The 14,371-nt window shown below is 37.5% G+C and overlaps 2 protein-coding genes across 2 annotated transcripts in view; one reads left to right on the top strand and one right to left on the bottom strand.

Moving 5' to 3' along the window:
- The window catches only part of ADAD1 (adenosine deaminase domain containing 1), a 98,028-nt gene that overhangs the window by 67,822 nt on the left and 15,835 nt on the right, over positions 1-14,371 (bottom strand). The gene's annotated exons all lie outside the window — the stretch shown is intronic.
- On the top strand, positions 11,171-13,786 carry LOC122157031 (interleukin-15-like). The gene is made up of 4 exons (XM_042812397.1): positions 11,171-11,314; positions 11,423-11,461; positions 13,123-13,260; positions 13,676-13,786. The coding sequence occupies exons 1-4, from the start codon at positions 11,171-11,173 to the stop codon at positions 13,784-13,786; spliced, it is 432 nt and encodes a 143-aa protein (XP_042668331.1).

Below are 14,371 nucleotides of genomic sequence, written 5' to 3'. Positions count from 1 at the left end.
GTCAATCTTTCCCTCAGCAAGATATGGAAAGTAAAAAGTACAGTAATTTGAATAATGTGGGAAGACCAATACCCAACCAAATTTCTCCATCTCTTTTGATTCCACTGCCAAATCTGTCAATAAGAAATTCCAGAAAGCAAGTGAGAACTCCGCACTAAAATTTATCTTTGCCTTCCACAATACACTCTATTGACTTTCGTATTTAGCTATTGAAGAGAGAAATCATTCAGAATAAGTCTAGACTGTTGCAAAACCTGTGTGCAATTTCAACTCTTTGTGGTTAATAGATTTCTCATATTCTATCAAGATTACAAAAATAAAGTGAGACTAGAATAAAGCCTAATCAGATCACTGTGGTCCTTTCAGAAACCTCTAACGACATGTTCAAAGTTTCAGTTTCCTGAAATTTTTATTACTGATCTGCAAACGTGAATGCTCACATACAGATGTACTGAACTTATGGAGCAAATGACTTTTTGGTATTTGGATATCGTAGCCTGCTTTGATCAAATTCCTTCTGTAGCTTTCAAGGGTGCAACTTTTCTTGTGGAAATCACAGTCCTTCTGCTACTGTGCTGTTCAGTCTTGTCTCTACAAAAACTGCTTCCATAGCCACAGAAATTTAAAGACATCCTTGTCAAAGCCCAGCAAACTTCCGAGGTGACACAATTACCACCCAAACCCGACTGAACACAGTTTTTCTAGGGATTACTTAAGAGTGTATTCCGATGTAATAAAAGAGCACATTCTCTCCTTTAGGGTTTATAAACTTAATAAAATGGATTTGGATTTCATTTGTCATACCTGAATATTATTTTAACATAAGAAAACCAACGTAATAGTGCATGCATTTAAACAGTAAGTGTATTCTGGGTCTGCATGTTTCTTGTCCCTCGTACCATTTTGTCAAGAAAGTACTCTCTACTGGTTTGAAATTTAATATTCCCAGACTCCAAAATGGCTTAGTTCTCCAGAGAATTACTCTTCCCATTTCAACACAAGTCTTGGAAAAAAACTTGCTTTACCAAGATCTACCAATTTTTCAAGGCACTTCATGATGTTCTTTAGGCATTAAAGAATTAAGAGTATAGATTCTGACTTCGGCATTTAGACCAAGTGATGGCTGGGAGCTGATATGGTAGCTATACTAATCATCCAGATCACAACCTAGCTAGAATGCGCAGCATCTCCTTTCCAGCCCACGCAACTACATTTCCTTTCTGAGAAAACCAAGGTACAGGAGGAAAAGTGACGCACATAAATGTCTTGCGTGGTTTGAGGTCATGATGTGGCTAGGGCACACATGCAGGTCTAGAGGCATGCATTCTTTTAAAATTACCACAGGACTTAATATATGATGTACAATCTCTGTATAACTTTCTACTGAGGTAGCTGTCATTTTTTTACATAATTTCTACTTTCCCCAGAAGTAGCTGCAAAACATATCCTAGATACTACTGTCCTGCACTGATGAATTGCTTGGTAGTAGTCATCTTTAAGCCTTGTGTAACTATGAGGATACATCCTAGCCTTACGTTCCAGCTCAGCGCCAAAACTCTCCCCTTTGTTTGCACAAAGGTTCAAATAACACTACACAGAGCTAACTTAACTCAACTACTTCACATCGGTCTCTGCTCTAGATTTTAGATATGATAACCTTATTTCCCACAAACACCTGCTCCTGCACCTTTGCTTTGCTGCATTTTATTAGTACTCAGGTAAAAGTGACACAGATCCCTTTCACTATCCCTTCTTAGCAAAAGGCTTTCTCAGCCCAGGAAACAAGGAAAGCTAGGTCATAGAGAAGCTGCAAAAGCACTAAACTTGTGAACAAAGGAAGGAAAAAAAAAATCATAGGAAAACACACACTATTTCCTTCCAGAAAAGGAATAGGGAATGACCTCCACGCAGCTGTGGAAATCTCCTGTGTGAATCTATCAACTTTTCTAATGACATGGCAGCAAATACCCTGCAACAGCATGTTAACAACTGTCCAAATAGATAACAAATCAAATCCAGCATGGAGGCTGTTTCCAAAAGCACCCCTGTGCCCAAGTTGCTGCTACCTTAAGGGCTTTACGAAAAGACTAAAATGATTACTCCTAACCTCAGAGCACATTGGAAATCATACTAAAAAAGTTAAAGTAATTGTAAATAACTTTGGCAGACCTTTCAGTAGTCTTAAGATAAATAAGACATTTATTCCACATCAAAAAGGCATCCAAGGAAGAAGGATCAAAAGAAATGACCATAAATGCATAAGTACCTCTACAGCTAGAAATGACCACAGTGAAACGAAACTGCTGAAATAAGGTGACAAACAGAAATTATGATGGTTTGGTAAAATTAGAAAACACCACCTCCCATCTTTTTGTTGCCAAAATGATCACATTTATGATCACATAAATAATGATATTCATTTTATCTGGTGTTTGATTTATCAAGATTTGGGGTTACCTTTTCCAACTCTCAGCACTAGTATGATACAAGCAGTCACGTGACATTGAGAATGACCGAACAAAGATGATTTAACACTAGTTAATTCAAAGGAATCTTAATGAGGAAGGTATAATTTGCATCATATCAGAAATGCATAATGTGGTGGTCCCTTTCAGTCAACATATGAGAAGTACTCCAGAATACAAGTCATACAAAGAACAGCTAAGAAAAAATTACCTTCTGCCAGCTCTCCAAAAACAGCTGGATGAAATTTCAACTTCCATATCATCTCATTATAAAAAGATGTTCATTTTGAAAAGCTCATCAGTGTGCTTATAGAACAACAAACAAACTCAACAACAAACCAAACACTCCCTGAACATACACTGTTTGATATTGCAATTATAAGTGTTAATGGTGTTACCTAAAAAAGGCTCAGTGCTAACACTTTTACTAATTACTGAGGCCTTGAGCAGTGCAAAAATTTTGCTCTGATCATTGTCCTGATGACTTTATACCAAATCAACTGATCTGCTGATTTTTCTGTAAAGAAATAAAACACTTGTGACACTGCAAATCATATACTGAATTACTGTGCCTCAACAGGATTAAATGCTAAAAATCTCATAAAAACAGTGGTCCAGAGGAAGAAAATAATAGTAACAAACCATTTTAGATTTTAGGACAAAAACTAGCTCTGCTGCATCTATTAGTAATGAATGAATTTTCAACATGAGTGGAAGGGAAAGAACCAAGAATATTCCTTAGCTCTGAATCAGCCACTGAAACCCACTGTGGATTTTCCTAGTAACATTTTTTCCTCCTGTTTTTATGTTCAAATTCAAGTCATGCCAGGCAGGTAGTATGGAAATTTGTCTTAAATATTCCTTAAAACTTCCCCTCAGAAGACTGAAGCAAATTTCATTTCTTTTTCAAAGTTGATAAGTGGATTTACCTATGATGAGATTAAAGAACTATCACAAACCTCATCTGCTGTGTTTTGGACAAAACGGACGTACTAGCAAGGTAGAATTTTAAACACCATCTCTGCTAAATGAAACTGGATCCACACCCCCCATATTTGATCAGCCACCTTGTTTCCCTGACCTGGGCATCATTAATAGCAGGGAAGATTACAGAACAGCTTAGGCTGAAAAGGACCTTATAGCCCACCCAGTTCCATCCACATGCCATGGGCAAGGTTGCCGCCCACCAGATCAGGATGGCCAGGGCCCCACTCAGCCTGGTCTGGTATGCCTCCAAGTATGGGACGCATTAATTTTTCTTAGGAAGACTTGAACTCTGTTAGGGGCTTAAGACACATTTGATATTGATCACTATTTCATCAATTCATTCCTCTGATTAATTAATTTTTAATGCACTGGCAGAAAAAGACAACACTGGCCAGCACTTCTTTGAAATGCTGAATAGCAAAAGCTTCAGTAAATAAATTTCTTCCTCAGCAAATACCATAACTTCAGCTGCTACTGCACTACATTAAAAAAAAAAACAAAAAAAAACCCAACTCCAAAAACCACCAAAACAAGCAAACAAAAAAAGGAGGAAGAAACAAGGAATGTACGGAGCACTCTGGGCTTGCACATTTTACAGTTTAGAAGTAAAGCAGAAGCAAGTAACCACATAGTTCCATATTCCTGAGGTTCTTTTCAGTGGTGCTCGGTGACAGAACAAGAAGCAATAGACATGAACTGGAACACCATCTAAACATCAGGCAGTACCTCTGTACTGTATTGGTGACGGAGCACTGGAACAGACTGGCCAGACAAGCAGTGTCCTTACCTCTTAAGTGACCTTCTCCAATCCACACAGAAAACAAGTATTGTACCAATGAGCTACCCTACCGTGTTTGACAAATTCCAGTTTCTTTGCAGCCACCATAAAAACTCTCCTTAAGTCCACCAAGGCTATTGCATTGGTTGCCAAACGGTGCTTACTCCTAAAGGTACATAGTACCTATAACATCACCTTGGAATTTAAGAGCTGGTTTACATCACAGCGAGTAACTATGGAATAACTTTAGAAAAAATCTTCACAAAGTGACACTTTCACTCTGTAGCTCCTTCCTATCACACTGCACCATTAACAGTTAACACACAGTGACACCATTCAACAACATTGCTCCAATTTGATTTCGTTTCTTCATACACCTCACGTTTGGCTTTCCTTTGTCTCAAATAGAGAACTGGTATACATCCAGAACACACTATCCATCTGAAAATTGCAAAGAACAAGAACTTGAAGGGCCTATTCAGTTTTTCATACATATGCCAAAAAAATCAGTGAGCCAAATTCACAGAACTGTCTAATCAGCAGTGCGTTCGTATCAGTCTCTGTAGATTTTCACTTAAAAAGAAGTGTGAAACAAAACTAGTAGAGGTTAACACTTGTATTGTTTTGTGGGTGTACTGGGAAGACTTTCAGAAGGTATGGGGCACATTCAACTGAAAGGAAATAGGTGACTTAAGCTTTTGCTTGTGGCAATGTTCACTGTAAAGACTGTTCTTACAAAAATCCATTTGGCTCCAAGAGGAGAAAACACACAGAACTGATCATTCTTGTGAATATACATTACCGAGCATAGATTATACATACACAGAAAGAATCCATTTAACTTCACAAAGAAGTCTTGCAAAAATTAAACAATTTTATCTGCAAATACAGCACACCATCTTAACCTGCATTAGGTGCAGTTCCAACCTTTACCCTTTGTTAATCAACTTACCAGACTATATTAGACTATAGCTATCACAGTAATCCATTTTCTGACTTGCAGTCACCCCAAATTGTACCTTAGAATGGAAACACCAGCTCTGAAGTTCATAACCTTGCTAAGTTTACTTTCTGAAAGATTTTTTTTTCCTGCCACTCTTCTTATTGCAATGCCCTAACTGCATTATATTTACTACGGCCAACAGTTAAATGTGAAAAGTTAAGAATGGGCAACATTTACCCTTTTCTTTTGCTTGACTTCTTAGTTATTTCACAGTCTTGATCTAAAAAAGTTCTGTAGCAACTTCAACACCTGTGAGCATCTTTGCCATAGATATTTTTGCATATCTGCTGACATAAAGATCTATTGGCTGTTCTGCATACATGGAAAACCTATTAGTGAGATCATTAGTAAGCACCATCAACTGTTAATCTATAAAAGCCAAAAGAAGAGCCTAAATGCCTCTCCAGTAACCACATGACAAGAGATCCGTATGACAAAGAGGCCAAGACTTCCAGAGACTTGATAAATGGTATTATGTGTCAGGGTACCTGCCAGAAGCTTAGGAAATTGTGGCAGAGTAAAGCCTTCTCCTGAAGTTGTGTAAGACCATACTTTTTAACAGCTTGAAGTTTTAAATGGAACAGATGAATGGAAAGCTCTCCACAACTGTCTGAAAGGAGGTTGTGGCAAGAAGGGGGCTGGCCGCTTCTCCTGTGTAACCAGTGATATGACTAGAGAGAAGAGCCTCATGTTGCACCAGACGAGGTTCAGGTTGGGCATTAGAAAAAATTTCTCTGAAAGAGTGGTCAGGCACTGGAATGGGCTGCCCAGAGAGCTGGTTGAGTCACCATTGCTGGAGGTGTTCAATAAACATTCAGATATGACACTAAGAGACATAATTTAGTGGGGAAATATCGATGGTAGATGGACAGTTGGACTGGATGAGCCTGGAGGTCTTTTCCAAAGTTGGTGATTCTATGACTCTATGATTCTACTTCCCCTACAAGGACAGGCTGAGAGAGCTGGGGCTATTCAGCCTGCAGAAGAAAAGTCCTCAGGGAGATACGAGAGTTGCTTTTCAGTATCTAAAGGAAGCTTATAATAAAGAAAGGGACAGACCATTCAGCAGGAGCTGCTGTGATGCAGGACAGTATGAAATGGTTTCAAACTAAAAGAGAGGAGATTTATATTGAACATAAGGAACAAGTATTTTACAGCAAGGGTGATGAGGACTGGCACAGGTCGCCCAGATATGTCATGGATGTCCTATACCTGGAGACATTTAAGGTCAGGCTGGATGGGGCTCTGAGCACCCTCATCTAGCTGAACGTGCCCTGCTCACTGAAAGAGAGTTGGCCTGGATAACTTTTAATAGCCCTTTCCAATTCAAACAATTATATGATTCTATGATGATACCGTGATCACACAACCCCCACAGATAACCATCTAAATTACCACCTAGATAACCACATAATTCCTGCGCAAACACACTCTTTTTGAGTATTTTTCGACTGTGAGTTCAGAATTCCTCTACCTGCAACCTGAGATTGTTCTTTCTGTCCTTTTGTAGCATGTCCCCAAGAAGAGCCCCACTCCATGCTCTCTATGATCTCCTTTTAGAGACTGAGAATATGAATTTCTGTTCAATCTCAGAAACTTCAATTCCCTCAACCGCCCCCCAGACATTATGGGTTCTTATCCATCATAGTGGTATCTCTGAGCCATTAGACTTTGTTCAGTTTATCAGTGTCTCTTCTGTTCTAGGTGCCCCGAACACATGACCTGAGATGTAGCCACAGGAGAACAGCATGGAGCATGGGACAGCCACTTCCCTCCATTTCCTGACTAAGCTCTTTAATGCAGCCCGCTATGCCATTAATCTTCATCACAGAATGGCTGAAGTTCGGAGAGATTACTGGAGGCCAACTGGCTCAAGCAGTGTCACCCAGAACCTGATGGCTTTTGAGCATCTCTGAGAAGGGAAACCCTACACAGCAACTCTAGAAACGATACAAACACAGTGCTGACTTCTTCAACTCATCCACAGGAATTCCCACCTTGCTAATGGCAAAACAGCTCCCTAACCAGTCAGTCCCCAGCCAGTTGCATGATGCTATTCTGTTCCAGGTGCAAGACTCCTATTCAGCTTCACATATTTCCTATCAGCCCAGGGACTGTGGTGACACTGACCACTCTAGCTCATAATCTTTTGTTTTGGTTGTTGCTTTTGCCTTTTCCTAATCACTGGAGATCCTCAATTTCCATCATCTTCGTCCACATGTCATATACCAATAGAAATGGATGTTCAGAACATACTGCTACCAACAATAAATCTGGTAATTTACTTTCTTTAAGGAAAAGCTAGTTTATAACTATTGGAACTGCTTCTGGTCCATCCTGATGTTGATCATTTCAATGAAAAATGACTTCAAAACAGGTTTTGAGGAAACATTCCCAACTGTCAATTATTTTCAGATCTTTTAAATTTGTAAAGCCAAAAGCTTTCTTGCTGTTATTGACGTTCTTGCAGGAAACATTATTTCATTTTTTCCTTGAAGAATTATTTACTTTGGGTGTTCTTTGCACCTGATACAGTGGGTACTTGCCCTTGTCAGGAACAATATTAATCTAGCTAAAACCACTGTTCTAATCCAACACGGCAACTTCTGACTTCCTATTTCACTCATTGCTTAATTTGTTCCTGTTCTACAAGCCATCCAAAAGATACTTTCCTTCATCCCTTATGTCCCAGTGAAAATGTCATCACATGCACTGGTGAATCAGAAAACTGTAATCCTATAAGAATCAAGAAATACAAGAAAATCGTTTCATGGTCTCTCCTGTCTTTTCTTATATTTCCTTATAAATACAGCCAGCAACTCTCCCCTGTATTTTATGTAATCCCTTGTATTTATCTGAAAATTGTTCTAGTACTAAAAACGTGCTGCAACTAGGACACAGATTATTAGTTGTAACTGATACTGTTACAGTTGTTCTTGCTCAACAGAAAATACAGCAGCCACCTATCTAATAGCTTGGAGATTTTGAGTGTTAGGTTCACAGGGACTTTGGAAGGAAGTGCTCCATTCTATGTGGTGTACTAAAATACGCTTCAGTTCTTTTATTTTTTTAAGCTTCTGTACTTTTGTTATCAACCGAACTCTTTTTATAGAATTAGTTCTCTATTTCTTAAATGGAGGCCAGATCATGAAGCTCTACTGTGGCTTGACTGAGGAGAAAAACTGACAAAAGGCTGTAGAAGGAAAGAAGGTGCTATTTTGAGGGTTTAAAATCAAATGAACCACTCAATTCTTTATTCAAACCTTTACTTCAACACGTTTACATGAATTTCCCTAATGAAAAAGGCATTCTTCTAGTGGTTATTGCTTAGAACTATGAGATCTGTAAACATGAATATAATCTCAACTATTCAAAATTCTATTTAAAGGGCCAGGAAAACATTTGAAGAGTTAAGTCAACAACAGTCTGTGATCACAAGTTGATAATTAACACCTTTGCAAGAGATAAAAACTTCACTGGGGTTCCTATGACTCTCATTGACAGTAATCTTGTGAAAGCATGCTACTGAAGCAGGAGTCTGAAAAACTCCTGCACACCAACTAAAATGTACCAAACATGTGGTACACGATGACTCCAGATGAATGCAACTTTGCTGTGGTGATGGAGAAAGGAGACAAGCATCTTGATGAACAAAATGTCTAATACCTCAATGAAACCAAAACTTCTCTCCAAAATTCACCTGTCATCAAGTTTGCAAGGAAAAAATAAAATAAAAAAAATCAAAAAAGAAAGCAAGCTTTCAGTTTAGAGATACACAAAAGAATGAGAGCCAAAACTGAGAAGTATCAGATCCTATGTAAAAACTTTTCCAGACTTTGAAGGCATGCATAATGCATACCAGAGATTTAGTCAGTGGGATCATTATTTCATTTAGTTTAGTTTCCAGAATTAAAAAATGAGCCTTTTATATTAGGCACAAGTATTACAAAAAGTATACAAAAATCCTCTGCAACAAGAAAGACATAAACATTCTTCTCTCTAGATCCACAAATATTCTGGAGCAACTTCTAATCAATGCTAAAAACTACCTCATAGAGTCTTCAGACTCAGAATCTCAAATTCTCTGCTTCCAAGTGAATTTCCAGGGATTACTCTACAAACAGGTGAGAAGTCTCTATAATATTACAGAACAGCAAAGACCAAATAGCACTGAAAGTAGTGAGCAGTAATTCCAACTTCATTATCAATAAGAATGTGTCTTGCACCACAGTATTGAGGTATTTCTTAACACTTTGTACAAAATACGTTAAACGAAAAACCTCAAATCCTTGCATAAAATGACCTAACTGTACAAGCACTCTTAGAGAGGAAAACCTCACCACCTATAGCTCAGCAGCTCGCCTCTGCAGCCATAACTCCCATCTGAAATTAACTGCTATCAGGAATAAATAGGTGAGACAAAAGACACAGTGCCAGGAAAGGTTGCAAACTGCACCTCTACTTGTTGTATTGTATAATACTTACGTAGTGTAAACTACAATAGCTACTAAGACTTCTGTATGACCTTACACATTACATGTTTGTGCTTATTTCAAAACTAGGAAACGAAAACTCAATTATCCAGGTACTGAGATCACACTGATGATTAACACCAGTTTTCAGACAGTTACACAGACTCTAATAAAAAACAAGTATAGCAATAGATTAGCCCTAACCCAAGCAAAAGCATATCCTGAGGTTGGACAGAATTTTCTCTCCCTGACCCCATACACATATATTCTATGGTCAGAACGTACAAAACAGATTTCCACATCTAGTTTCCAGATATAGCAATGGATGAAGAAACAGTCACCTGCCCAGACTTCTGAATGTTACAACATGTAGAGCCACAACAGTGTACAGAAACTGAATTCATTCCATGTGGCTTAAGAAGAAAAATGCAACGAGCAGAAAAAGCATTTTTGACAGAGATTTCTGGGCAGCAGGGGGAGTGTGTGGCTCAGAACCGTGCACAGAGTGAAGAAAACTGTGATTTTTAAGCACTGCTCACAGGATTTCCAAGATTATGAGCAAACAGACCTTTGAACCAGGAAAGAAAAACAATGCAGCAATATTAAGCAAGAGTCCAAGGTGAAATGACTGTTGACTCTCAACTTCAGTACTGCAATGTGCACCACAAAATGCAGCGGTTTGGCTATCAGTATGAAAATCTATAAATAATCTTAAGCTGGAGAGAAGAAAAAGGTATGCACAAGGAAAAATGAACGGCATTACGACATACGGTAACAGAAAACTTGGTTAAACATCCCAAAACAAAGAACCCTGATGGATTTTTTTTCATACACATTTTAAAGTTTCATATGAAAGACTGACCTATGCACCTAAAGCTGCTTTTAACTGTCTTTGCAAACGATGACAGGTAAAACCACCTTCAGACAGGAAGCCAACTTTCTTCCTGTTGTTTAAACAACAATTAGTAAAGTGAGAGTATGTCTTTCTTCTGTGCTTAAATGATGCCACAGGATTTGTAGAAGGACAAACATATACCAGTAGACACAGTGGTTAACTTAAACATCTTTAGAACATTTGGTGTGTCAGTAGTATACTGTATGGCATATTCTATGGGGGAGTGGGACAGCCCAAGAGGGAAAAAGTGTTTCATGCAAAAAGCACACTGAGAGAGTGAGTGCCAAAAGTGAGTGTGGGCTTCTCTTACACCAGTGAATGTAGGTAAAATCCCTCTCGCAGTCAAAAAATTCCAAAGTGTCATCAGGGAGGAAAAACAAAAGTAATGATTCTTGCCATACAGGTAAAGCATATGAAAAAATGTGTAATAAAAACCTTCTTTACATGACGCCCCCATCTTTTTCCCCCCAGAGAGAAGAGTATAAATACTAAACAGTCTAATGACAACTTATCACCTCGTATTGTACATCACAATTTGAATACCAGCATACAGATAATCAGGACATTGACATGATGTGCAAAGTACTGATCTTCAGCTGCATTTCAGTAGCAGTGCTTATGACTACAGCTTACGGAGCATCGCTATCATCAGAAAAATTGGAAATTCTTCCAACATTAATAAAAGATTTAGGAATACTGGAAAAGAGCAAAAACGTAAGTGATGGTTTTCCTGTATTAGTTCTTTTCTGCTCATGTTTTCTACTTATTTTTTTCCATGCCATTTGTCCTCAAAAATTAACTTTTTCTCCCTCTTCTCTACAGGAGATTCATCTCGAGCTCTACACACCAAATGAGATCCAGGTGAGTTTTAGCCTTCTGTTTTCAAAAGGACTTCTAAGATATGGCAACTTTAAAATGATGTATTATTGATTTAGACCAAAACAATTCACTTATCAGAAGGGACAACATAGAAAGCAAACCTGAGGTGTTTGAATTCAGTGTGAGGTTTCCTAAAATAGACTTCTGCCTTTGACTTATATTCTTAAGCATTAACAAGATAATGAATAATGAATAATGAAGAAAGATATTACTTTCTTGGTCTGTGCAATACAAAACATTAAACTAATCCTCCATATTTATTTTGCCTTCGATTCACAAAAAAAGAGTTCTGTGAATCAATTATACGTTGTATAATATTTGTAGAAGGCAATACTGTTGTATCAACACTAATATAAGAACAATTCGGAGAATGAAGAGTTAGAAACTTTTTAAATACAGCAATATCCACAGGAAAATGCCCCTATTTTATCAAAATCAGATGCAGCAACAGTAGCTGGTTCTTTTTAACATATCTCTCATACCCCATTAGTAATGAAATTTAATTATGCTCTAACTAGCTCTTTCCAGAAGTAAAACTTAACCAACTCATCCTAGATATAGCTATGAATTCTTATTTTATGATGTTCAGTAAATATGTAAGACTTATTTCCATGCCAACACCGTCTTTGTGGTTTCTTTTTTTTTTCTAAAATACTGCATACCTGAGTCCAGGAGCATTCTAAACACACCATTATCACAGTCTATTCACTATTAACAGTAACACAGGTTACTGATCTGTACAAATTTTCTAATTTAGTGTGCAAGCAGCTAACAAGAGCATCAATTTGTTTGTTACTGGGAAGTAGTTAAGACACTTATGCAAATTAACTACTTTGAGCTTCCAATTAAGTTTTTAATCCAGCAGAATTCTCACTTAACAGAAATTTTGTTTGAGTAAAGATTTAAAACCAGATTCTGCAACCACTTCCTTATCTGAGTCATTTTTCTTCTATGCTGGCAAGATCAAGATGTAACTATCTCAGAGCTCCAGTGCTCAAATGTAGACCTGTAAGGCTGATTTAATAGCATATTATCACCAAGTGCCTGAAAGAGCTTGTAAGAGTGATGTGTAAAGTGATGTACCCACATCAAGGTCAGGAAGGATGCTGTCCTGGGCAGCATGACCTAGCGGGAGGCAGCCCTGGCAAGGGCAAAGGGTTAGAAGGAGATAGTCTATAAGGACCTCTCCAACCCAAGCAATTCTGTGATTCCAAGACATTCAACCATAGGACCAGATATAGGCATTGCATAAAGGAACCAAAGTGCATTAATTGAAGATTGCCACTGTAAAATAGAGGCTTTACTAGTAATCCTTTTCTTAGGACAGGATTTCCAGACAACAACTGGAAATAAGGCTCAGTTTAAGAGCTAACACAGCAGTTTCATGTTCTCAAGACATATTCCATCATTTAAAATGTCCTGTAAAGATCATCTACATTTCAAAAGCTACAAGAACTAAGCCCACATGTAGAATTTTATAATGTGACTTGGTGGGAAAAAATGATATTGTACAAAGGGAAACAAGGAAAAAAATAATGGGCAATTAAGAAAAAAAGAATTCAATCTTTTTCAAAAAACATTTAATATAAATACTATATATCTCTATGTATTTATATATGTGTTGACTTTGATTACTGTATTAGGAGTGCAGTCGGCAAACTCTGCAGTGTTACCTGGAAGAAATGGTTACTCTGGAGAAAGAAATTGAAGATGAGCCTGAAATTGAAAATGAAGTTGAAAATGCTCTTCAAAGTATCAAAAAGAACCTCCAGAGACTTAGGGTAGGTAATCTTTATGGTCAGTTAGTTAGAAGCAAATGTATTTCAGCAATAATGAAAAAGAACATCAGAATCAGTCTTTTTTTTTTTTTTGCCTTAAGGCCATTGTGTTATGGCTGCTTAAGAATACAGCATTTTGTACAACAATACTGTAATGTCAAGCTACTTGACAACATCTGTTTGCATGAAAATCCAAGACTTTAGAACAGTTGGGCCACATTAACTATTCAAGTCAACATTTTCAGAAGTATGAGATTTGTTTTCTATGCTCAATCATGTAAGTCACCCTACACTGTTTTTAGAAGGGTACCAATTATTTACGTAAGTAGTAGTTCAGAAAGCTGTGCCATAAATTCATGGTTCTAAAACTATCTGGCAAGAGAGCTATAACCAATTAACAAAATCTACTGTATTGCAGGATCTAAATCCCATAGAAGGTGACTGCAAGATCTGTGAAGCTAACGACAAGAAAAATTTTCCTGATTTTCTCCAACAACTGACCAACTTTCTGAGATCTATGCAAAAATAAGCAACTAATCATTTTTATTTTTACTGCTATATTATTTATTTAATTATTTAATTACAAATAATTTATATATTTTATCCCGTGGCTAACTAATATGCTGTCCATTCTGGGACCACTGTATGCTCTTAGTCTGGGTGATAAGACGTCTGTTCTAAGATCATATTTGATCCTTTCTGTAAGCCCTACGGGCTCAAAATGTATGTTGGAAAACTGATTGATTTTCACTTTGTCAGTAAAGTGACAAGTATTTAATGAAGGAATTTTTAAAAGTCACTTCTAGATGACATTTAATAAATTTCAGTAACATATGAAAATCATGTTTAGAGTCTTCCTTTTTAAATGATACTGTCTTTCACTGGTGACTCATTGACCTGCTTAAAAACTATTTATAATTAAAAAGCCAACAACATTTACCAGTATACAAGTGTGTTCAGGTACCATACTCAAAACAAGACACTTGCAGCTAATCTAAGTCTTCCCAGTTTCTGAAAATTGATATAAAATACTAGATTATGCTGGCATACAGCAGAGGATATGTCATGGAAAAACAAATGCAAGAGTACCAAACTACTTGCCCCTCCAAAAAAT

This window comes from Centrocercus urophasianus, unplaced genomic scaffold (genome assembly GCF_019232065.1).
Source record: "Centrocercus urophasianus isolate 14NV4802_14NV808 unplaced genomic scaffold, USGS_Curo_1.0 seq_13, whole genome shotgun sequence".
NCBI lineage: Eukaryota > Metazoa > Chordata > Aves > Galliformes > Phasianidae > Centrocercus > Centrocercus urophasianus.
Note: the sequence above shows the minus strand (reverse complement) of the source record. Positions and strands in the feature narration are given on the sequence as shown.